The 25,410-nt window shown below is 48.1% G+C and overlaps 1 protein-coding gene across 1 annotated transcript in view; it reads right to left on the reverse strand.

Moving 5' to 3' along the window:
* LOC121353464 (GDNF family receptor alpha-4) overlaps nucleotides 1-25,410 on the reverse strand; it is a 71,951-nt gene that overhangs the window by 8,147 nt on the left and 38,394 nt on the right. The window contains exons 2-5 of the mRNA XM_041467327.1: nucleotides 10,990-11,268; nucleotides 7,886-7,966; nucleotides 4,221-4,566; nucleotides 950-1,059 (exon numbers count right to left, since the gene is read on the reverse strand). Of these exons, the coding sequence (XP_041323261.1) occupies nucleotides 950-1,059; nucleotides 4,221-4,566; nucleotides 7,886-7,966; nucleotides 10,990-11,268 (816 nt within the window). The remainder of the gene's footprint in view (nucleotides 1-949; nucleotides 1,060-4,220; nucleotides 4,567-7,885; nucleotides 7,967-10,989; nucleotides 11,269-25,410) is intronic.

Raw genomic sequence — 25,410 nt, forward strand, 5'->3', positions numbered from 1 at the left:
ATACCCATGGCTTAGTCATGTCACTGAAGGGAGAAAGACCAGCACCAGGTTGGATGTGGCTTGGAGCAACTTGGTCTGGTGAAAGGTGTCCAAACCCATGGAAGAGGGTTGGAATGAGATGGGCTTTTCAGGTCCCTTCCAACCTAAACCATTCCATGACTGTGTGATGTCCCAGAGAGCTCAGCTCTCCACCTTACTGTCCTCATAGTCAGAGTAAGAGGAGATGTTTCCCACCCAGAAGAGACATTTCCCACCCAGAGGAGAGGTTTCCCACCCGGACGAGAGGTTTCCCTCCCAGAGGAGAGATTTCCCTCCTGGAGGAGAGGTTTCCCACCCAGAGGAGAGGTTTCCCTCCCAGAGGAGAGGTTTCCCACCCAGGGGACAGGTTTCCCACTCAGAGGAGGGGTTTCCCACTCAGAGGAGAGCTTTCCCTCCCAGAGGAGAGGTTTCCCACTCAGAGGAGAGCTTTCCCTCCCAGAGGAGAGGTTTCCCACCCAGGGGACAGGTTCCCCACTCGGAGGAGATGTTTCCCACCCAGGGGAGAGGTTTCCCTCCCAGAGGAGAGATTTCCCTCCTGGAGGAGAGGTTTCCCACCCAGGGGACAGGTTTCCCACCCAGGGGACAGGTTTCCCTCCCAGAGGAGAGGTTTCCCACCCAGAGGAGAGCTTTCCCTCCCAGAGGAGAGGTTTCCCACCCAGAGGAGAGCTTTCCCTCCCAGAGGAGAGGTTTCCCACCCAGGGGACAGGTTCCCCACTCGGAGGAGATGTTTCCCACCCAGGGGAGAGGTTTCCCTCCCAGAGGAGATGTTTCCCACCCAGGGGACAGGTTTCCCACCCAGAGGAGGGGTTTCCCACCCAGGGGAGAGGTTTCCCCCCCGGAGCAGAGGTTTCCCTCCCGGAGCAGAGGTTTCCCTCCCGGGCTGGGCAGCAGCCCGGAGCACGGCCCTTACCGATGATGCCGGTGTAGGCCAGCAGGCAGGCGGCGTAGCTGTCCCTGCGGCAGCCGCTGGCGGCCTGTGGGGACGGCTGGCAGTTGAACTGGAACTCTGCGTAGCGCGACCTGATGGAGCCAGAGCACAGAACGGGACATGTCACCTCAGGTAACTGCGGCAAAGGGGATGTAACAGCACACTCGTGGTGTTCACAGAGGGGAACATGTTTGCAAAGTGCTGCCGTAGGTGTTCTTCAAACAGCTGGAACAGATGTCCTTTTACAATCTCCTGCCTACCCCAAGAAACCCAGGAGAAGGTTTTGAACAGGTTCTGCAGTCAATGTTTTACATTTACATCTGCAAGGTAAGTCCAGTCTTGGAAGAAATGTTTGCTTTCTGTTGTGTGAAGTTGGTTTTTGAGGGAAGAGCTGATGCCAGGAAGGAAATCAGTCTGTGTTGCCATTTTCTACCTTTTGGGTAATAACTTTACCTAAACACCCTAGCTTTCATTTTTAGTCTGATTTGATGAAACAGAGAATTGCTCTGGTCCAGTTTCTGTCTCTAAAGACTCTAAATACAGCTGAGGTCACCTCAGATCAAGGGAAATGTCCAGAGGTTCAGACATGAAATGTCCTATCCATTACCAGGGCTCCTGCCCACCCTCTGCTGTAGATGCCCATTCTCAGAAGAAGGACTCTCTGGAGCCTGTGGTGCAGGCAAATCATTCTGCCAACCAGTTATCTGCCACCAAACTCTTTAGGCATGAGTCAGCTCTTGGCACATGGTGGTGTTTGGAGATCATGGGATATCTGAGGCATCAACACAGGGCTTTCAGGCAGGACACAGCAACAGCTGGAGACCCAGATCCATCTCAACATTCATTCCAAGGCCAGGCAGGAAGGGATTTCACGTGGCATTTGAACTACTTTGGAAACTCAAGCAATCACCAGCACTGACAACACCTGAAGGGAGGGTTCTCAGGTGACAACCTGCACTGTCTGAGCTGAGAACTGAGAACCTCAAATGTTTACCCTGCCTGGGCAATCTCAGAAAAACTGAGAATGTTGCTCCTCCCAGACATCCTCTCTCTTCCAGACACGTTGCTCTTTCTCCTGGTCAGTGTCAGCATTCCAGTTTGCACTTTCCAGCCCACTTCTCCCCTACACCCTTCTTTTTTTTCTCATCTTTGTTCCCATATTTGCCCCTTATCAACCCTTTTCTCCTGTAACATGGACAGGCAAAATCTTTCCCAAAACTTGCTGCATTGTTTGGAGATTTAGAGACGGGAGATAATGACTGCAGATTTTATATAATCCATATTAGTAGAACCCACCCCTCTGAGCTGGGAAGTTCAAAGGGCTAGAGCTGTGCAGACAGGGTGAGACTTGGAGTGTTTCACTCCATTTCTTTATGATTTATTCCTGGCTCTCCTTGTGGATTCTGCACTGCTGGCTTTGACCAGGTCACATGTCAACCTCTTGCTCCCTCTGTCTCTAGAGGATATTTTATATTATATATTCAGAGACCAAGGGATCAGATAATTAACAGCTGTGTTGCTTGCAGGAAATAGTTTCCAGTCTCCTGGGGAGTAACACTCTCCCCTTTGAACCTCTTCCTCCCCACTGGGCCCTCTTGTCATGTTAGGGAGAGGCTGCTACCCATCCATTGTGGACTCCCTGGTAGCCAGGGGACATCTGAGCAGGGCCTGGTCAGCCCAGGGGCTTTGCATCTTTCAGAGTCTCCTTTTGCACAGTTCAGTCATTCTCCTGCCTCCATGTTTCTGGGGTGCAGAGTGCTGAGGGTGTTCGTACTTTCATGCTTCCAAGAGGATGCTGCTGCGCTCACCTTCCTTTGTGAAAATACATAATATTTTTATTGTAATTAAAAGATGCTGTGCTGGTAGGGGATGGCTGCTGGAAGTGCAGCTCAGGAAGTCCCAAACCCCACAGCAATTAGAGACTGAGACAATACAGGGAGGTGTGTCCTACACTTGCTCTTGTGCTCTTCCCCAGGTGTCTGCTCACGGCCCAGCTGCACGCAGGGCACTGGGCTGGCCCCGTGGTGCTGTTATTGCCTCACATCTCTCACTGCCAGCTGGGCTCCGCTCCCGAGGGCTCTGTGTGCATTAACCTTCCGGAACACCAAAGACTTTTTGAGAAACATGGAGGTGAAAATAGTGCAGATGAAGGAAAAGCACTGAAGGGGTTCTGCTGTCAGTGTGCACATGGGATGGGTCTGTGTGTGTGTGACTGGGGCGGGGTGGAAACAGAGGAGCAAACCAGGCTGGCCACAGACTGTGCAGTGGATCTGGAATGACACCAGGACTCTGAGACTCCTGGAGCAATCACCAAAACATAGAATCACAGAATCACTGAATCACAGTATCGTTGAATCACAGTATCATCGAATCATCGAATCACTGAATCACTGAATGGTTTGGGATGGAAAAGACCTAAAAATCATCTCATTCCACCCCCCTGCCATGGGCAGGGACAACTTCCACTATTCCAGGGTGCACAAGTCCTGTCCAGACTGGTCTTGGGAACTGCCAGGGATCCAGAGGCAGCCACAGCTGCTCTGGGCACCCTGTGCCAGGGCCTGCCCACCCTGCCAGCCAGGAATTCCTTCTCAACAGCCCATCTAAATCTACCGTCCTTCAGTTTCCAGCCATTCCCCCTTGTCCTGTCACTTCTTGCTCTTGTCCAAAGTCTCTCTCCTGCTCTCCTGTAGGCTCCTTTTAGGTATTAGAAGGTGCTATAAGGTCTCTCCAACACAGCCTCACAGTAGACGAGTGTATTTTTTACGTATACAGATTAATTTTTCTAATTAAACAAGCAAACAAACAAACACGGTTTTAAGGCCTTCACAAGTGCCTGTGGCTGTCAGGATACCTTGGGTGCTCCTTGAGGATGCTCTGGGCTGGGGAAGAGGAGCAGAGAGGGAGATGGATTGGTGAAAGTGGCTGTAAGGACCCTCCCCCAAATTCCTGCTTAGCCTGCACCTTCCTGGAACTGTTTCCATAACAGGTCTTTAGAACCGAAGCCAAAAATCCACAGAAAATGTCTAAACAGCTTCAGTGTGACCATCTCACATCCCCTTCTGTCTGTGAACACGTTCTGTAGGATACAAGGACAGGGCTGATGGAAGGGCCCGTGGCGGCACGGCCTGTCACGGCTGTGTGGGACAGTGCCCAGGAGCACCCTGCAGCTGAGGGCAGTGGCTCAGGGCTGTCACCAGGCCCTGCCCAAGGGAGGCTCTCGCTGGGCACCAGCCCTGCGCGTGAGCATCACCTGCAGACGTAGTTGTCCCGGCAGGAATCCAGAGGCGCCAGGCAGTTGGGCTTGTCCTTGGACTCGTAGGAGCAGGCGGGGACGATGGTCTGGCGCCGGCGCTCGGCGCAGGCCGTGTCCTCGCAGGGGCAGAAGAGCAGCTCGTGGGTGTACTCCGGGGGCACGCGGTCGAAGAACTTGCGCAGGGCCTTGTGGCACTTGGAGCGGTTGCAGGTGTCGGCCCGGGCCAGGCGGCGGATGCAGAAGGAGACGTACTCCGTCCGCAGCCGCTGGCACATCTCGTCCACGTTGCAGGCCTTGGCGGCGTCCAGACACCGGTTCACCTGTGTCACCTCGTTCTCAGACCCTGTGGGGTGGTGGGACACGGTGAGGTGGCTCTGCGCTGACCTCCCCACCAGCAGCACCACCCCTGAGGCCTTCATCCCCCGCTCCCATCCATGGCCACCCTGTGACACCGCACCCGCTCCAGCCAGGGTGAAGGGCAGGTTTGCTCTGCAGGTCCTGGTAGGACCAAATCCCCTTCCCACACTCATCTTTTCCCAAGAAGTGCCACAGTCACAGACCAGACTTCACCCCCCCAGAGCTCACTTCACCAAGCTTGTAACTTTAATAAAATGAATTTTGCTTTGATCTGAGCATCTGGTAACACTTTACTGATGCAGATTAGCCAGCCTGAGGCCTGGAAGACAGCAGGCATTAGAAACTCCATCTACTTATGGCCATGAGTGGATCCATGAGTATTGGGACCTCCACTAATGGACCTTCTTGTTTCTGCAAGCTGCTCAAGACCAAAGACTGAGTCTCTGCTACATGGCTGGTCTGCACTGATTCCTGGCACCTCAGCCTCACTGCCCTGGGCACGGAGTTTCTCCTGGCCTCTGAAAGGTCACGTCTGGCTTTGGCAGCAGCTCTGTTTGCTCACCCCAGGATCTGCCCAGCTAAGTGAGACCTGTCTGGGTCGCAGTGTGCCCCATGCAGACCAGTCTGAGCCAGTATCCCCCTGTCCCCAGTAGTGACAGTGCCTTCACAGGCTGGGAGCAGAGGTACTATCCAGCTTCATGCCCCTGGGACCTGATGCTGCCTGTACATGAGTGCACGTGGGTCTCTCCCTACACCCTTTGCAGGGTCACCCCTCACATCAGCAAAATCACTCTGCATGTCCACCTTCCTAAACAAGAGGAGAAAGAATGTCCCAGTCTGGGTGGGAGAGCAGAGATGTGCTGTGGGATGCAGGGAAGGTGGAGGAAACCTGCAGTAAGGGGAAAGGTCAGGAAAATAAAGCAAAAACTGTAGTGATGGATGAGAAAAACAGTGTCTTCAGTGGGAAGTAAGGGATCTCGTGAGTTTATATGCCAACAGCCTTCTCTGTGAAAAGAGGGAAAAGAAGAGGAAAAGGCATTTGTCTAACACTGGATGTAGGGTTGCTTCAAAGGTGGATGGGGGTCTGTTTTATAGAGGGGGAAAATTCTACAGCGTCCCTGGTAGGAGTCAGTGGGAACATCAGAATGTGTCTGATTGAACAGATAAAAAAAAGGTCCTTCAAGCTTGAGAGAGAAGATGAATTTGAAGCTGGTTTTCACCTCTCTGAATTAAAATCATGACCAGCAGCATACCAGAAGGACTTTCTCCCCAGCAGAGAAAGATTTTTCCACTGAGGAAAAATCCCCAGAATGATAAATTTTCAATGCAGAGTCAAGCCCTATCTTTGACTGGGAGTTAAAACCAGCCAGTTGCTGCTGACAAGTGTTAAAACATTGACAGTCTCTCTGAGCCCTTCAGAGCTGGCTGCCCTCCTTTATTTCCCTGACTTTATCTGATGCTCCTTCTCCCAGCATTTATTTTTTCCTTCCTGTTACCCCCTGTTGCTTACAGTGAGCTGGAAGTCAAATTCCAAGTTTCTCAGTTATTTTATGGTGGGTGAAACTTTTGCTTGTTGTGATCCCTTCAGTAAGCACTTACCTTTAAAACTGCCCAGAGATGAATATTGTCAGAGCATCGGTTTATGCTGGGAAGCTGCCAGCGAACGTGTAGGAAACAGTTACTTGGAAGGGTTTCATTACCCATTCAGCCAATAAATCAAAGGGAACGTGCTGGATTTTCTCCTCTTCCCACACAACACCAGCGGATGTGCTTTTTAAATCACTGCTACAATTAGAGTGGAGGGATATGGTTCCATTTGTACAGTTTTAGTAGTGGCCATATATTGTTTATGTAAAATTTAGTTTAATATACCTGTTGTTCACTTGGGCTATGGTCACAGGGGTGTCTTATGTTTAAACAAGTTCTTGGGGTTTCTTTTTGGTAGATTTGAAAGAGGGTCCTTTGGCAGTGTTCACCATATGACCCTGGACACTGGACAGGCAGAGGGCAGCAGGTCATAAGTTATGTAATAGACGATATTGATTAGTATGAATAAGGACAAAAAGGCTAAGAAATTTTGTGTCCCTAAGTGGATGCCAAGTCCTCTGAAGAACCCCTGCTGCTCTGGGCCCATTTGCTTTGCTGCACGACCTATTTCAATTTGCTTTAAAAACCTGAGAATGTGTTAACCACGCATAAAAATCCCCATCCCTTGATTTCCCCATGCTCTGAAGCTTTCTGGGACTCAGCAGAAAGGGAAAAGCTCCAGTAAAGAAAACCGTGACCCAGCAAAAAAATTCCCTGTCCATGCACCAATCTGCCAGGTGGAGTCAGTAAGAGCAAGGTCAGGGAGCACTTCCCATCCCCTCTGCTCCCCTTTGTCCAGGGCTGATGGGTTAATTTGCTGCAGGACATTGTCACCCAACAAGTGCCTGGCCATGCTGGGGACTGCAGACATTGTCTGCTGCAGGGACATGCTGCTCCTTCCTCACTTGAGTGCACTCCAGCTGTGGATGTCACCCCAGAGCAAAGCACACACTTGGGAAAGCTGTTTGGGCACATCTGCCAGAGACACAGGAGGAGCACATTACCTGCTCCCAGAGGTAGTTTGGTAAAATACCCACTCTTGGAAAGCTTCCTCACAGCTGTGGAGCACAGGCTGATTGTGGTGGCAGCTGTGCCTTTGGTGATGAACGGGTTATTGGCAGCCACACCAACCTTTGAACTGCTGAGCCCTCGAGCAGTTAAAAGGTGTCAGGCTGCTCTGCTCAGCCATTAACAGGGTTAGATGTACAGCAGAACATGGCTCTGGGTCCTGAGGTTACCCTCAGGGCAAGTGGTTAAAGGCTGTGGCTGGGATCAACACATAGGTTGAGTTATTGACCTCTTTTCCTGCAGAGTTCGATCCAGTGACTGATGGATGTGGAAGCGCCTTCTCAAACCTAACAATGCCCAAGCAGCTCCTGTTTGATGAGCTGTCTGCATGGAACAGATCATCCACCTGCTATGGAGAATGAGTGTGCCTAGGATGGGTCATTGGAAGGGGTCTTTGTACCACATCTAACTCCCAGTCCTTCATGGTATGGACATGAAACATCCAAAAAGGCAAAATTCACAATTCCCAGAACATGTAATAGTTTAGCAAAGGAATCAGAGGCAACTCCTTGGAAAAAACAACTGCTAGACATGAACCATGCAATGCTCACAAGGAGCACAAAGGACTTCCCTGTCTGCAGCCCTTGACCCCTCAGCCAGGGCCCTCCCTGCCTGCACAGGAGGTGTCAGAGCATCTCCCACCCACCTACCTGCAGTGATGGATGCCAGCCGGACGTAATCAAAGCCCCTGATGAACGGCTCGTAAGGGGAGCTCTCCAGGACATTCATGCCTGGGGGGAAGACAGAAGCTGGTGAGAAGGCAGATGAGGCTCCCCAGAGATGGCTGAAATGCACAAGGTTCAACATCTGCAGTGAAACATTGTTTGGTGGGTCCAAGTGGACTATGCTCTAAAGGCCACGAGCAAACGGACACTCAGAGCCATGGGAACAGGTGTGCAGACACATCCTTGGAGATCGGAATAGAGTGTAACTGGCTTTAAAAATGTATCTCCATTTTGGAGTGGGGCAGCCTGTCAGGAACTGTTGAGTTGCAGCTCTGTAGCCAAGCTCTGGGGCACACTGCAGGGATTGCCAGAGAGGACATCAGACTGTAGCACAGGCTCCTGCTCAAGGGCAGAGCTCAAATCACCAGCTCCCTACATACACAGGGTTCCCATCACCATTACTGCAGTTTCTTCTATGTCCCTTCCTGAGTCAAAGGTCCTCACCTGTTTTTAGGACACAGACAGAGCAGTGCGCAGGATTATGTGGGTGATGACACACTCCATATTTACTATCACCTCTCCCTTTCTCCTTGCTGACAGCGTTTTCTCACTTGGCACAAAGCTAATGACCCACAGCTCCTGAAGAAACTTCCTCTTGTCATTTTTAAGTCTCTGGGAGCCTGATTTTATTCAACTGGTGCTTCCCTTTCATCTGTGCAATGGTCTGTAATGCCCCATCAGCCTGATGGATACCATGGAATATTACTGAAGCAAACAGCTCAGTATCTGTTTGTTTTTTGATTAGACATTTAGATGGATGTGGACAGCAGCAGCAGATGTACTGGCTGGGATAGAAGAACTATCCAGCCTGACGCTCTGGGCATGTGCTGACCTCCAGCTGCAGCAAGAGGCAGCAGAGGCAGCAAGAAAGGCTCCCAGTGCCCACAGCCCTGTGCAATTACCACCGGCGCATTACAAGGCAGCTTTACACCTTCATTGAAATATCTTGCATCGTTACTGACTAGAGAGGGGCCCATTTGTATTTTCCAGCACAGCAGTTTTATGTCCTGATGATAAAGCACCTTATCAGAGAGTTGTTATCGGGTTGTCATCATGTTATTGTGTCTCTAAGTGGGAAGGTGGCTAAACACGGGTGTGCTCAAGAGAAGCTGAGTAAATAGTGTGCTTTGTAAATTCCCTGAGCACGCACTTCCACAATTGTTTTTGCAAGAGGGATTCTAAGAAGCTTTTTGCAGCCTCATGGGTAAGTGTGATTGAGAAACAAAGCTCTACATGGACTGTGTGGATTGGCTTCCTTTCTCAGTCAATTAAACATGTGTAAGGACTCTGAAACATGGGACTGCTACGAAATATATTTCCCTGGGGAAATTAAGGCAAGGAAATCAAAAGTTTGGTGTGCAAATCTGCATTGCAAATGAAGACAGTTTGAAAAAGTGTGGGGCTCAGGACATGACAGCGGAGAAATGGAGTAGAGCTGTTGTCAGCCTCCAAGAACAGCCCTCTTCCAGTCATTCCCAAGGTGGAAGTCCCAGCATACTGGGCAGGGAGTCCATCCAGCACCAAACTGCTATTCTGCATCTGGAGACCCAGAGCTGGCCCCTGCCCCTGCTCTCAACACTCCTTGCTGGCCTTTCTTCTCTTCCTTCTAGAGGAAGGTGTCTCTCCCTGCCCATGGCAGGGGCTTGGAACTTCCAGGGTCCTTCAGGTCCCTTCCAACATAAAGCTCTGTGTTCCAGAGCTGGAAATCCTCATGACAGCACTGCCCTACACAGCCATGTCACAGGTGACCTGTTTTCAAGTTTGAGCCATGAAGGTCAGCTGGGAAGGGGCTGTGACACCACCCACTGAGATGAATGGAGAAAACGGATTGCCACCTCTTCCCCGGACTTCCCTTCAATTAAAACAAATCTGGCATTTAATTATGGGAAAGGCCAGATACTGGAGGGTGCTCAGGTCTTGTATTTGCCCAGTCAGTTCATAGCACCATGCTCTGCACCCTGCAAGCTGTGGCACCTGGAAGCTTCCCAGGAATTTGATCAACCAGTTTCCATCCTGGAAAGCCTGTGCACTGCTTTGTCCATTTGTTTTGTTTTGCTTGGCCTTTTGGCCTGTGGTTTCAACCCTGCACTTTTCCTTTCAGGTATCAGCCAGCAGTGTTTTATTAATCCACTTCACAGCCCATGGCTGGAAGGGTCTGTTTTATTCCCCATTTTAATTTTCATGGTGCATAAAATACTCACCAGCCTGACAAGGAAGAGTTATGGTCACTGAGGTGCAATTTTATGGTGACTCTTAAAAAACGTCAAAATCCAAACTTATTGAATACTGGCTCTGGGAACACTTTAAGTTCCAACTTGATGTCACCAGCCCCAAATCTTCACTAACACAAAGACACTGATGCACTTGAGACATTCTAAGAGAGTGATTTTTTTGAAGTTCATGCTGTTTTTCCTCAATGCCTGTGCTTTATGTTGTGTTTCTATAAAATTTACAGTGTTTATGGTCTTGGTTAACATACTTAGATACAAAATATGCTGTGCATTTCTCCAGCAAAAGATCTCAATGTATATTGGGAATGTCATAAAAGAGAGGTTGGGTAAAAAAAAAAAAAAGGAAGGATGCATCTCAGGTTTTCAGTAGTGCTTTTACCAAAACATCAATACCACAGGGATCAATAGGATCATCAAATCTCTTGAGTTGGAAGGGGCCCACAGGGACCCTCAAGGCCAATTCCTCACCCTACTGGACACCTCAACAATCCCACCCTGTGCCTGAGAGTGTTATTCAAATGCTCCTGGAGCTCTGGCAGCCTTTGGACTGTGCCCATTCCCTGGGAGCCTGGACACTGTCTGACCACCCTCTGGGGGAAGAGCCTTTCCTGATATCCACCTAAACCTGCCCTAACACAGCTTCATGCCGCTCCCTTGGGTCTGATCAGCATGTCTTGAGACAGAACAGGATCATACAGGGGTGTTCTGCAGCAACCTCAGAGCTGGGGAGCTCTGCAGACGGCCCGCGAGCAATTCCCTTTTAGGACGATCATCAGAAAGGAGCCCCGTTCTACTGACCTTCCATCAGCGTGTGGTGGATGCTCCAGTAGACACTGAGGCAGTGCTTCTCCTTTTTCATGCCGCGCTTGCACTTGCAGCCGTAGAGCTGGCTGGAGAGCAGGGCGCTCACGGTGCTGCGGCACTGGCTCTTGGCGTCGGGGCCCAGCTTGTTGGCGCCGTTGCCCGCGATGCACTGGCGCAGCGTGCGGAACTTGGCGCTGCACACGGGGTCGGTGGTGCAGGCCTCGCCCGCCTGCAGGCAGTCCCTGCTCGCGCCAACCGCTGCTGCCATGCCTTCTGCAAGGGAAGGGGAGAGCGGTCAGCGCCGTGGAGCAGCCCCGCGGGAAACGGTGTGTGTCTCCCGCAGTCTCCTTCTTCTAGGTGGCCCAGAGAAGCTGTGGATGCCCCGTTCCTGGAAGTGTTCAGGGCCAGGCTGGATGGAGCTCTGAGCAACCGGGAAAGTGGAAGGTGTCTCTGCCCATGGCAGAGGGGTGGAACCAGATGAGCTTTGAGGTCCTTCCCAACCCAAATCATTCTATGGTTCTATGACAGGATCAGCCTGCTAGCAGGATTGTAAGTAAGTAAGTAAGACAGAAACTTGACCAGTTCCTGGTGGTTGATTTTTCCTTCTTGGAGAAGAAAAATATTTTCAAATCCTTTCTTTCCCAGCTCTCTATCTCATTTCTGCCCTCCAAAGTTAACTGTAGCCCAATGTTACAGAGACCCTGGCCTCTGCTCCTTGAATATGGTTTAACTGTGCCTACACCTTCCTGGAGCTATAAATGGCTCTGTGTGGGTGTTTTGACATGTAGTCAGCCCACATATATCCCAGGAGTTGGCCCTTGTTCACTGTCACCATCTCCCCAGGACTCCCACTGTTTCTGTCTTGGCTTTTTCCAAGCTTTTGTAAATTGTCTTCAGAGTTCCTTTACCAACACAAAATGCTGTGCTCTCCATTTGGAGAGGAGAGCCCAAAGCATGGGAGAAAGATGGTATTGCTACACATACACCAATAAATTAGCTCAGTGGTGCTGTGCCTCAGTGCCAGGAGCAGACCAATCCCCCGTTATTTATTGCTCTTCCTCGCTAAAGCAGGCTGGACATGTCCAGGCTGGCTCCTGGGATGTGCTCAGCCCAAGGCTCGTGGCTGCATCGCTGCTCCCGGCAAAGGGCAGGGCCCGCGGCTCAGCCCTGCTCAGATGTGCTCAGCAGGATGGCGCTGTGTGGCACCCAGCTGGCAGAGAGGGGACTGGTGTGATGGTCTGGAGCATTTGACATAGGTCAGGCAGGACTGCTCCACGGCTTGGGAGAGTGAGGAAGAGGCAGACCTGGTTTATGGAAGGGGAGAATCAGTTCCAGTGCCTGTACAGTAATTTTGGATCCTACTGTGCTATCCAAACAGAAACTGCTGTTATGACCTTGAAGGAGTACTACAATACTTCCCAAAGGAAAACTCTCTGTCTCTAACATAACTTGCCTTCCCTTTGGGTAGGAAGCAGAAGGGGAAGGACAGAAAAGACCATCTGCTTTTTGACTCTCTCCGGTGTCTCCTTCTGGTGAGACCCAGCTTGGACAATATTAGAAAATCCTGCTTCTTGAGAAAATATGAGTCCCTGATCTCCATCTCTGAGAGCTTCATGAAATCTCTGCTTTCTCCAAGACTCTACAGGTCTCTTCATAAAGTCCCCTTTTCAGCCTTCCAACTGCTACCTCTCCTTAATTTCTGCACCTCCCAGTTGAGCACGCGAGCCCAGGAGATCCATTTTTGTTCCCTCAGCAGTCACAGTGTGTTTGCTAAGAAGGAGCTGCCTCTGTTGCTCTTGATTAGAGTAGAAAGTAGCAGCTGGAGTTCAGATACTTCAATTATGTTTATTACAAACTTTGGATGAACCCACTAGGAGGTTTCCTCCTGAAGTATCCCAGTGGAATCTCAAATGAAAAACCTTTCATCTAACTGCAGACTATTTCAAAGTGCCTCATGGCCAATGTCAAGCTTTCAGGTATTTCAAATCTCACACTATCTCAAATTTGAGTTCTCCTGCCCCTGATTTATTCATAGACCTAGTTTATTTAGCACTCAAGGCTTGTTTGGATCTGCCAAACGTGGAGAGAGAAATTATTTCCAACATGTGGGAAACTCTGCCTTAGGCTGTCATATACTGAAGAACTTCGAACACAGGCAACCAGTTTCCTTGAAATATCATTTGGGCAATTTGCAAATTCACTGAGATCCATAAAATGAGCTAGAGAACATATCTGAGCAGAATCCATAGGAATAAAGGAAAAAATACTTTACTTATTTTACTCTGGCTTTTTCCAAAGGGTCTCCTCTGAATGAGGATAAAGCCAGCAGGCTGTATTCCAGAAGAGATGACTTTGTCAGTGTCCTGTCAGCTGCTAGAAAAGTAGGTTAAAATAGAAATTATGACCTTCCTTCCCTTTCTCCACTACATGAATTGCAGAAGATACTCCCCAGGATGGTTATAAACACAACCAGCCTGTAAAAGCCGTAAAACACTTTGGGATCTCACTTTAAATAAATCAAGCAGATTGACCATTTGAGAAATTTTCCTGCAAAATTTTAAGTAAATATATCCTCAAACCAAGCCTTGCTTCATAGAACAAAGGCCAGGGGTGAATATTTACAGCCCAAACCCACAGCATAAAACACCTCCTTTCAGACTTTATGGCAGAGGTGCTTGAAGCCACTTGGAGTGTCATGAATGACCCGTTCTGTAATTGTGTCACTTAAAAACCAAATCATTCAGGGGCTTTTATTGTTAGCGGTGTCTTTGCAACTGAGACAACATAACGCCACGTTTTTCTCCTCACTCTGCCCCTGAGAGAGTAATTTTATGCAACATTAAGACAGCACCTCTTAGGGAAAAAAATAAATCTCCATGACTTATAAAATTGATGGTGCTTCCTAACAGGCAGGGACAAGAGCAATATTAGGTCTTCTCTCCCAAAGATGGAGTGGCCTTTCTGGTTTTGCCTTCAAAAATAGCTCCTGGCAGGCTCTGTGCTGTGGGATTTTCCTCCTCCTTGACTAACCAGGGAATTGGGATATGCATGGAGCTGTGTGTGGCTTGGGCTTTCTGTGTCTCTGCTTTTCTAATAGCAGCCCTTCCAGCTCCCTCTGCTCCCTTTAAAAAGCCATTTGTCTGGAGTTTTATTCCTCACTCCCTGCTAATTTCACGCTGTTTACGGTGGGCAGATGGAGTAATGAGTTTATTTTCACATCCTGTTTGTAGCTGTGCACCACATCTGTTTCTGCTCACTCTTATCTCAGTGCCATTCACCCAGAGTTACTCCTCAAGTGTGGGAGTAAGAGAAAAACCTGTCTCTTCCCATTTTAACAGACCCTCAGCTCCTCTCACATAGGTGTCTCAAAGTGCCTTGTGCTGACCAAGCAGGTCTGACTCTCCTCCAAGGATGTAATTTCCTTTCTCAAGGAAGTGCAGCTGTGTCTGGGGTACAGAAGTGTGAAGGTGATTCCATCTGGGCTGGAAATAGTAAATAAAATGCCTGGAGAGCACCAACGTGGAGTCCTGTCACTCTCTCTTTTTTACTCAACTTGGGCTTTAGATGTTTTAGCAGGAACCACACCAGTTCCACTGGGAGTCCTGGGATACATCCCTCTTCCCTCTCCTCCAGTTTATATATGAATTCAGTGGGAATCTTTTTACACTCCTCATCTGAGGGGCTGGAGAATGTCCAGAAAAGGGAAACAAAACTGGGGAAGGGTCTAGACAGTAAGTCCTATGAAGAGCAGCTGAGGGAGCTGGGAAGGGGCTCAGTCTGGAGAAAGGGGGAGCAGGGATGTCTTGAAGAAATATTCCTAGTATTTCCCAACTATCCATAAACCAATAGTCATGCATGAATGGGCCCAGGTGGCTAATGCAGGTGGCCCCTGCTAAACTTCGTTTAAACTGTGTTTTCATGCCATGATTTTATAGCCAAATGCTCAGGATCACACAAGGAACAAACTCTTGTACACAACTCAAATTTCATTTCCCATTTGCTGCTGAAATACCTGCAGAGCAGCCCCAATGAACACCACTGCCATACCTATGCTCCTTCCCCCAGCCTGCTTGAGAACAGCCCTCCCACGAGATCCCACACACCTTGTCCAGAGCTTAGAGCTGTCACCTGGATTTTGTAGAGCCCAGAAACCTCCTTTGGGATGCTGTTCTCCACACAAGGGGAAGTTTCCTCCCTTCCACCTGTCTTGCCCTGATCTCAGGGCAGGTTCCACGCTCCAACACCTCTCTGAGGGCTGCCCCAGTGTCTCCTGTGTTAACTCAGAGCAGCTCACCTGAGGAGTGATAGCACAGGGATGTCTTTAAAATCATGGGATATTCAGTTGAGTTGGAAAGAAAGGTTGGGCCTGGTAGGCCCTGGGAGAATGTTCGGCTTTACTGGATCATGCGAAACTGCACCTGTATAATAATTCAATGACTGTGATAAATGATATGATATATGATAAATGATATGATTGTTAAATGAGATAATTGTTTGGTAATTGGATACAATCATTGTTTAATCATAACAAGAATCATGAGAAACTATGTTTGGGGGGTTTGATGGAAATGACAAGAATCCATGCTTGGATGTAATCAATGTATACAATAGAACAATATAAATTTAATAATTAATAGGTAGTTATATAACAATAAGGGTATAAAAACGTGTTCATCCCGAACCCACATCAGAGTCAGATTTGGGTCTGTACCCCTGACACCCAGAGCTCTTCAGTAAAAGCATCTGCATATGATCATTCCGTGATTATGTGTTTCTGAACGCTAACAGGAGGACACTGCCTCTCCTTGCTGACAGTCCTCTGTGGACTTCCATGGTTTTACCAACATAGCACACACATAACGGAATCCCACACTGCAAACAGATCTGCTCCTAGGGATCCTTCCCAGCCAGCACTGGGCTGGTGGAATTTGCTGAGAACATCTCAGGAATGCAAGGTCTGAGGGTGTTAAAGCAATACTGGAAAGTTCAGGCCAATAACGTGCTGCTTGTCTTGATCAGGCATTAAAAATGTGCTGCCTGACCCTCTGTCCCTCCAGCTCTGACCCTTCACCCCTTCCCTCCACCTTATGAGCAGTATTTTGTCTCTATTTGATCTGTGCCTCCACACAGGACTTTACAGGCACTGAGGAGATACAAATAACCGCAGCAACACCCTGAATATTTCCAACACACTGAACATTTCCCTCTCCACCAAAGGCTGATCCATGTAGGAGAAAACCACTGTAAGGACTCAAACCCAAAGAAAACATTTCTCTGATCTGTCTGGCTGTTTATCATAGATTTATACATGACACCCAGATACCATGACAAGTTGTATCATGTCTCCATTACCCTTAAGGAGAACAGAACTCATCATGAAAGCCCTCATGATGACTTGGGGTAAAGTCTCCCTAGATATCATTACTCCCCTACACTAACACATCCTTTCTGACAAGGCTTCAGCCTTTGTTTTCTAAAGATGCCTCTGGAATGCCCCATCCTGCTGGACTGACTCAGCCAGACTAGCCACCAAATCAGCTATAAACAATGTTCTTATGAAAGGAGGATGAAAATCAGACCATCATGCTCAGTGCATGACCTGGTTACAAATATTTGTCTATCTATTTTAAATAAGTTTAATCCATCAGACCCAGGAAGAGGGCTTAAAACTTTTGTGGATTCATAAAGTCCCAAAGTAGAGTATGAAGTCCCAAAGATTCATGAAGTCCCAAAGTATTATTCTGAAATACTGTGTCTCTGAAACAGAGATCACACAACTAGCTAGAAGTTTTGGCAGAGAAAATGATCCATCACATTAATTCCGCACCGAAATCTGGGGACACCATGATATTGGTGTATAGGGAAGGTTCAGTCTGATTTCTGCTGGAACAGAGGCTCTCCTCCCTCTCCCAAAGCTAGGCAGTCATACCAGACAGGGTGACTGGGGTTTGTGATCAGCAGGGTCTCAACACTGGTGCACTGTATCCCACAGTTATCCCATTCTGTGGGACAGCTGGTGGTCTCAGGATATCAGCTCCTCGTATGCCAAGGTGAGAGAACATCTAGCAGAGAGCAGTAAGGACAACTGAGGTCTCAAGGGTCAGAGGTGATCTTTAAGTATGTACAGTAGATATACAAGACCTCAAGTTCCACCTAATTTTGACTTTAAAATGTCCTGGCCCATGGTAAAGACATAAAGGTTCTCTGCTGAGGCAGAGCAAAACAAGCTTAGAACCAGGAGACAGCTCCTTTTTTGGTCTAACTCTGCCTGGTCTGCTCAGTCACATCACCCTGTGACCTTTCCCACCTCTGACCTGTCATGCTCCCCATCCAGAGATCTCCCCGTGTGCTGGGCAGGGCTCAAACATGTCCCTGTTCACCTGAAAGATGATGGTGAGCAACAAGTTTGTTCCCTTGTCTTTCTGTGGCTTCCAGTCTAATATTTGACCTGCACATAGAATCACAGAACCATTTAGGTTGGAGAAGCCCTTTCAGATCACCAAGTTCAACCATTCCCCCTGCACTGCCCATGTCCCCAAGTGCCACATCCACAGGGCTTTGAAATCCCTCCAGGATGGACACTCCACACTCTCCTGGGCATCCTGTTCCAATGCCTGACCATAATCCAGTGTCTGACCAAAATGCTGCAGAAAGCACATTCTCAAGGAAGGTGACACAATAAGAATGCTGAGGATTTGCGATATTCAAATGATCTTTACTCCCCCAGTTAGGCTGATCCCAAGAGGACACTGTGAGCACCCTGTCCCAAGGAGGAATCTCTCATGTGTTTTCCTGGAGAGCCATGGCACAGCCAGGCAGTGCAACTGGCCATGGCTGCAGAGGGGAAAGCATGGGCTTCCACGGATGGGGCAGCCAACACCTCTCTGGGGAAACAACAGCTGCAATTGCAGTGTTGTGACTCTCTTTGTGCCAGCTCCCAGAGGCTGATGGCCCTGGTCATCAGCTGGATTTGTCACACACAAAGGAAACCAAAATTCCATGCCCTGGATGTAAGCCTAAGGTAAGGAACAAGCAGAAGGATATCAGTGTAAGGCAAGGAGCATCCTGCAGGTGCCAGAAGCACAGGAGAAAGGGGGCCTGGTCATGTGCAGAGGCATGCCAAGACAAATGAGGTTTGTACATGGGGAAACTGGGAGAACTAAGGAATAATTTAAGCAAGGCGGTATTTGTGCTATCAGCAACATGCTGGACACTCACAACAGCCTGCCCCCACTGGGCTTACATGTTCAAGTTCCTGATCAGTAATTGCCATGGGGCTGCTTTTCCAGCCTTTAGAGGAAAAAAAAGTGCTGTGTGCTGCAGCTCCTGGCACAGCGTGTCCCTGGTGCTCCAAATGGCTGCAGTGTCCAGGCAGAGCAGCCACAGCACCACATCCTTTAGCTGCAGTCACTGAGACCCCCAAAGAGCTCAGCACAGAGGTGTTTGGGTTCCTCCACTGGCCACACCTGGAGCAAGATTCACTGAGACCCCCAAAGAGCTCAGCACAGAGGTGTTTGGGGTTCCTCCACTGGCCACACTGGAGGAAGATTAATCTTTAGAGATACTGTGATTGGATACTGGAGCACATACTGTGACATGTTTTCCCGGTGTCTTTCCTAGACAACCTCATCATTAAACCCTTTGCATCTACTCCTTTTACAAGCAAAAATTCTTCTCATGTTGCAGTTTCTGCTTGTCTGCCACTAAAGCAGCATTCAGGAGTCATCAGCCACAGAGTCTGAAGTAACTGAGCTCCTCAAACATCACTTGATTTTGTACATGTATTTTTATTTCTCTATCTGTGCATCAAGATCAGCTCAGCTTCCCAGCCCAGGTTGGGATAAGCAAGGCAGCCTAATACTCTATCTTTCTGAGCAAAATTTCAGCTAACAACACCCAATGCCTTAAAGGCAGTCTGCTTAAGTCCAGCAGAGTGAGATCCAGATCTTTCTCGGTGCCTGTAATGGTTTTATACACATATAGATTAAATATCTGAGATTTTTTAAACTCCCTTAGCTCCACTTTGTTTCAAATAATTTGACTGAAGAGTTCTGGCATTCACCAACTTCTCAAAATCTTGCAAAGTCCTATTAATTAACTGTGCACTGATGTAAAAAATTACCATTTCTGGAAGCCCATATGTGGCACATAAAGGTTTATTGTTTCCTACGGGGTAACTTAATATGAGAGTCTCTAATAATGCAGTCTCAGTGCCATGGATGATCCCACAGGTCCACCACATCTGAGCCAGCATTGTTGTTTTTTGTCTCCAAGGTAGAAACTCCTGACACATTTCACACATATCTATTTCTTCCATCCCTGCGTGCATTGGTGGCCACTGCAATGGATTTTCATGATCTCACAGATTCTGCAGAATCCCTCAGGGCTGTAGCACTGACACTGCTAATTCTTGCATCTGTGCACTGTGCTCTCAGTTACAGAAAGCTCTGATCTGGACTGATACCCAGCTCCCAAGCCTCCTGCCAGTGACACTGTCAAAAGCTTTCTGCAGTGCCTTCTCCTTTGCAACTGCTTCCAGAAGTTTATTCCCAATGATGTTTGAGATGAGAGAAATCTCTTCCACCAGATTTCCATGGCCTGTGCAGTTCTCCACCAGCACTCAAGAATGATGCTCAAACACTCCCAGGACAGCAGTGCCTGCTCTCAGCTCTTGTTTTCCTGGCTTACACTGCTCAAACTCCATGGATGCAGCTGGAAAATTAAAGCTGAACACCCTCCTGTCTTCTCATGGGTGAATGGGCTATTTCCTTAGCAACAGTGAAACTGGGGCCAATTTTTTTGAGATCCGTTTGCCCTACCTGAATATTTTTCTTTAACAACTCCTGCAGCAAAGGCATTCCTCTGTACATCAAGGTGCTTTTTGCAGAGTGGTTGAGAAAACAATTCCACCAAAGTGCACAGGAGTTCTGTCACACTGTCCTGAGTCATTCACAGAGGGATTTACAGGTGGTTGATCTTGAGGTGAAATATTCAAGATCAGGTTGGACAGGGCTCTGAGCAGTGTGATCTAGTGGAAGATGTCCCTGCTCATTGCAGGGGGTTGTACAGATGGCCTTTAAAGACCTCGTCAAAACCCAAACCATTCTCTAATTCTCTGGCACAGCTTGCTCAAACTCAGGTGCTTGCTTTCCTCTCTTTGGCTGGCAAAACTCCCTGTCCACGCTGGCACTCCTGTTTCACTTGGAATCCTGAATAACAGCCCAGAAAGAACAGAGCTCATTTAATTCCAGGAGCCAAACCCTGCAAATCTTTCTTAGCTGTCAAAGCAGCATTTCTGTATTCACATGGCTTTGGCCAGAGTCTGTGTATACGTCAATTCACTTACACTTTCTCCTAAATACCCCGCATTTCTGATTGCAAATTAGATTTCTTTTGCCATGCCCTATTTTTTGACCCTTTTGCTGCCCTCTCCCCTACCCCCCAGTCTATGTGGACTGCAATGTCCTTATTTCCTTCAAATAATTCTTGCATTTTCCTGTCAAAAAAACTTAGTAGCAAGTTAAAAAACAGAGGGAAATTTTTATAAGGAACGTGTCCCATCAGGGGCATTAGAAATGCAGATTTGCAAAGTCTTCTTAGTCAGGGCAATTTGTAAAGACCCAAGAGGGGCAGATCACAGGATGAAGAAACCCCACATCTCCAGCTATTGTCTTCAAAATACCTCCCTTGGTACACAAGGGAAAAAAATTTCTCTGAATATTCCTATTGAGTTGTTTGGACCTAATCTCCATCTGAGGGACATGTCCTTCTTTCCTACTGCTCCCAGGGGCAGGCATATTGCAGTGACTTCTATTTTGAAAAACAGTTTTCAGTGTTTGCAGATAGTCCAAACCCTTCCCTTAACTTCTGCCTCATGAACAGAGCAGCATTTCTGGAGGCTGAAGCACTGAGGGTTCAGGATCTGACAGCACAGATTCCTATGCCCTGCTCACCAGTGCTATTAAAGACATCTCAACACTGTTTTATTTTCTCTTTTTGCCCTGGTCTACACTTCCTTTCCAGATACCATCCAGTCATTCACATCCTTTTCCACATTCACCAAGGTCTCTCCATCTGCTGTAGTCTCTGGCTGCAGCCCCTTCCCATGGAGGAGTTGCTGACCAAAAAAGAGATGGTGGAGCAAGGCTGAGGGTGAGCAGAGGGATGGTTGTGCTGGCCACCCATGGCTGCACAGCTGCTGACTCAAACTGGGAACAGAAATGGATCTGGCATTCGTGCCACGGGTTCCTCCCTCTGGCATAACCAAGACCAAGACCTGGAGCTTCTGCTGCGGCGCAGGTCAGAACACGTGATGGGTGATGAGAGGGCAACAGCTCCAAGGAGACAAAGTAATTTGGGGACACGGACCCTTTTGGGCTAGACCTTTGGAAGGACATCCAGGCTGCTTCTGTCACGTCCCACCACACTCTCCATGGAATAAGAGATTTTCCCCTCCAAATTCTGCTTTAAAATCCATTTCCCCTCATGCCACTGAATTGCTTATACAGAAATACATTCTCCCAGGGGTTGCTGGACCCTGCCAGAGAGTCTGTGTATATGAGTTACTAGAGGTGGTAGAAAAGTAAAATCTTTATCTTTCTAACTCTTATGAAGAATGAGATCCCAAAGGAGTGGAAAAGGAATGCCCTTTTTAAAGAAGCAGGAAAAAGAACCAGATGAATTATGGATCAATCTCATGGATAACACTGTCCAGGAAAGTAGGTGTGACATGTGGTTTGACCTCTCCAAGATATTTGGAACAAGTCCAAGAGTGAGTGGCCTCTGAGCAGTCACAGCCAAGTGGGTGCTCATGAACACAGAGCTCCAAAACCAGAAAAGACACATTTTCAGACTCAGAGGTGTTTGAGAGTCTGTCCTGAGTCTGGTACTGTTCAATATTCCCATAATGGCTCCAGTGATGGAATAGAGAACAGATTTCTGTAATTTGTGGCTGACAGAAGATGAGGAGGGGGTCACAAGAAATGGGCAAGACAAGACTGGAATTCAAAATTATCTTGGTCTGTTCAAGGCAGTGCATGAAATCAGGAGGATGACACTGACCAGAAGCAAAAGTGGCACTGGGAGATGTGAGTGTGAAAAGACAGGAGGGAAAGCAAAGCTAGGAAATAGAAGCAAGGGATATGGCTGTGGGGAGACAGGTGGTCACAGGCTGAACAGGGAAAAGAAACAGGATGAAAACCAGAAAACATGTGGTGTGGGGCATAAGCAGTATGTGTTTATCACAGAAAGCAATTATTCTGCACTTCTCAGCCCCAGTAAGGCTTTAGCTGGAGTTTGGGTCATCTTTTCGTAGGACAACACACATTAAGGAAGATGACAAGATCCCAGAGGAATTTTATTAAAATTATAAATGGTTTGCAGGCTGAGGTGAGGATGAAAGAAAAGGATTTGTGTAGTTTAGGACGAAGGCTCTGAAGAAACAAGATCAGAGCACTGACACATAAACAAGACATTTTGGATGTGGACAGTGATAGATATCCCTCCACTGTTGTGGGACATGAGATGAGATGTAATTCTGAGTAAATGTGCAGCAAGGGAGATTTAGATCAATATTAAGAAAAATGTTACATGGGAAGTTAAAAAGTGGAACAGATTATGGAGGGTCTGTTTAATCCCCAGCAGTGGAATTATTTACAATAGCACCTGTCAGAAGCAACCCTTGCATCCTCCCTTCCCTGCTGGAGCAGCAGTGTCGTACACGTGGTCCCCTCCCCTTCTCTGTCCCTGTGACACCTTCTACGGGAGACCCTGTGGCAGGTGTGGACTTGTGAAACGAGGACAGGCACCTCCAAATCAAACAAACAACACTGGAGACAGGCACAAATGGAAGGGGAATAAAGTCTGTGTGAAGTGTGGCTCCCGCAGAACAAGGCCAGGCTGGACACTGGCGCTGGAGCAAGCTGGGACACTGGAAGGTGCCCCTGGGCAGCACTCCCTGGGTAGCTCTCCCTTGCCTACCAGGCTCCAATACAGATACTAACACTCTGTTTCTATCCACTGGCTCCCACCGAATGCTGACACTTCCACCAAGCTGCAGAAAGGTGGCTGGGTTTTTAAAGCATGTGCTGGAGGTCTATGTCCTCCTTTTGCCACCCCTGCCACAGATCTGAGGGAACTGCTGTTCCAGGGCAAGCTGAGCCCATTTGCACACCCCACACCCTCCTTTGTGCCTGGAGCAGTTTGGAAGGCAGAGCACGGAGCATCCCCTGTCCACGCTGCCAGTAACAACAGAAGGGCAATGCCTTCAGAGACAGAGCTCTGGGAACACGGAGTTCATCGAGCTCTCCGGGGGAGCTGTGATGCCCACGGCATCAAACAGCCCTAAAAACCTCTGATGCTCTCGGTACAGCAGGGCCCAGCAGTCATTTTCAGGTCCCTGTTCTTGCTGTAGAGAAGTGAGGAGAAAATTACGTTTTCCTCGTTTGATCTCTGGCACTTGCTGGATCAGAAAAGTCTACGGGTGTTGAGTTTGAACTGCTGCCAGACCAACAATTGTTAGCAAAAATGGACAGTATTTGGATCCTGCCTTCAGCGGTTTCAACACTCTTATCTGTCCTGCACATCACTCCATATCACTAAGCACTGGAAAACCTTCCAGCTCTGCCTGCAAAACACAAGAGCAGCCAAGATGGGCCAAGACAACTGTGCAGACCTTGAGCATTCACTGCTAAGGACAGAATCTCACCCGCTTTTAAAGGGTCATTTATCAATGAACCCTCTTCTTAATGTACCTCTTTGAAGCACTTAAATGCCAGCGTGCTCTGTGCTGCATGGTTATGATGGGGATCCCAGCCATGTGTCAAGCAGGAACTGTGACCCCTTTTTCTGTGATTAAGTTCATTTTTGTTCCATCCAATTTTTTTTTGTACATGATTAACCGGTGAATAAAAAGGCCATTTTTTATTTTTCTTTGCAAGGGCTGAAGCAGTTTTAATCATATATAATTCAACACTTGCTATGCGATTTGCATTCCCTGCTTTAAGATGAATTTGGCACTAAACAAGCACTCAATTATACTCCCCCGCCTCTATTTTCTCTGGAAGTTGCAAAATTCATTCAAACAAAAGCTAAACCCTCCTGAAGATTTATGAAGATTAATGATGATTAAAATCAAAGAACAGAGATTCTCCTCTTGACGTTACGAAGCCACAGGGCTCCCATAAATGTCCTCCAGTGACACTTTTCCAGGCAACCCTGGGTTCAAAGACAAAATTGTGTACATGTCTGTACCAGCACAGGTCATTGCATCTATCCATCATCCCTTCATCTCTCACTGACCTTTTCTTGCCTCTGACACTAAATATTAGACATGAAGGCTGGAGTTTGTAAAGTAAATCACAAGTAAGGACGAATAAGGCATACAGCAAAACTGGAAGAGGAAGCCAAGTTGGAAAAACCAGGGAAGATTTTAGCTGAGGAAGGGAAAAGACAGTGAGAAGTGAGTTGTGACACGGTGACACTGGAATTTAGGCATATAGCCATACATATGTATTTACACATATAGGAAAATAGTCAGGGAATACAAAGAGGAACCTAAATTGCAGTTACTCCCTGGAATCACTCCTGTGCCCTCAGTGACTTGAGGAGAGCCTGGGGAGCCTCACTTGGCTGGAACAACTCCCACAGCCTCTGGGGCTCGTGGGGGAGTCAGACTACAAACAGACAGTGGGAGGGCATGAGGGGGAAAGGCAGGATGTGTTGGAACAGCAAAACTACAAAACCATGAGAACTTACATTGCAATAAACAAGACTTCACAGCAGAAAGGCACTGAGGTTGTGAATGCAAGGATTCACAGTCTGAGACATGCCATGAATAATCCAGAAGGAGCTGAAGTCCATCCTCCCATCCCACACCAGCACAAGGGCACAGTCACACAACAGCCCCAGTCTGTGCATTCACAGAACTCACACACAGGAAGGTTCTCATTACACACATCTGCCTTGCCCAGAACATCAGCTGGCTGACAGTCAGACCACAGATACTATTTTAATCATCAGACCTGGGTGGGAATTGTACCTGTGGAAGCAGTGCAAGCCTTGTGCCTGTACCTCGTGTAATATTTAGAGTGCTGTGCCGAGCAGGGAGAGGCTGCACTGCGAGATCTGCACAGCCTTGGCAAGTCTTTCCTAACACATCTCATAAAAGGGAGAGCAAAAGAGGTATGTCAGCTGGGTAACTGAGTCATAAAAAGCATAAAACCAATGTGGAGGACACAGAATAAGGAAAAAGAGTGGAAACATGGTCAGAAAGAGAGAAGATGAATGGATCATGTCTTGGGGTGGCTCCAAAACCAGGATAATAAATTGGTTTCCCCTAGGGCTGCTGAGTTGAGGCATTAGGCAGAAATGGGCAACAAATGAACAACAAAGGCAGTGTGTTAAAAAATAAAATAG

This window comes from Pyrgilauda ruficollis, unplaced genomic scaffold (assembly GCF_017590135.1).
Source record: "Pyrgilauda ruficollis isolate IOZ18807 unplaced genomic scaffold, ASM1759013v1 scaffold206, whole genome shotgun sequence".
NCBI lineage: Eukaryota > Metazoa > Chordata > Aves > Passeriformes > Passeridae > Pyrgilauda > Pyrgilauda ruficollis.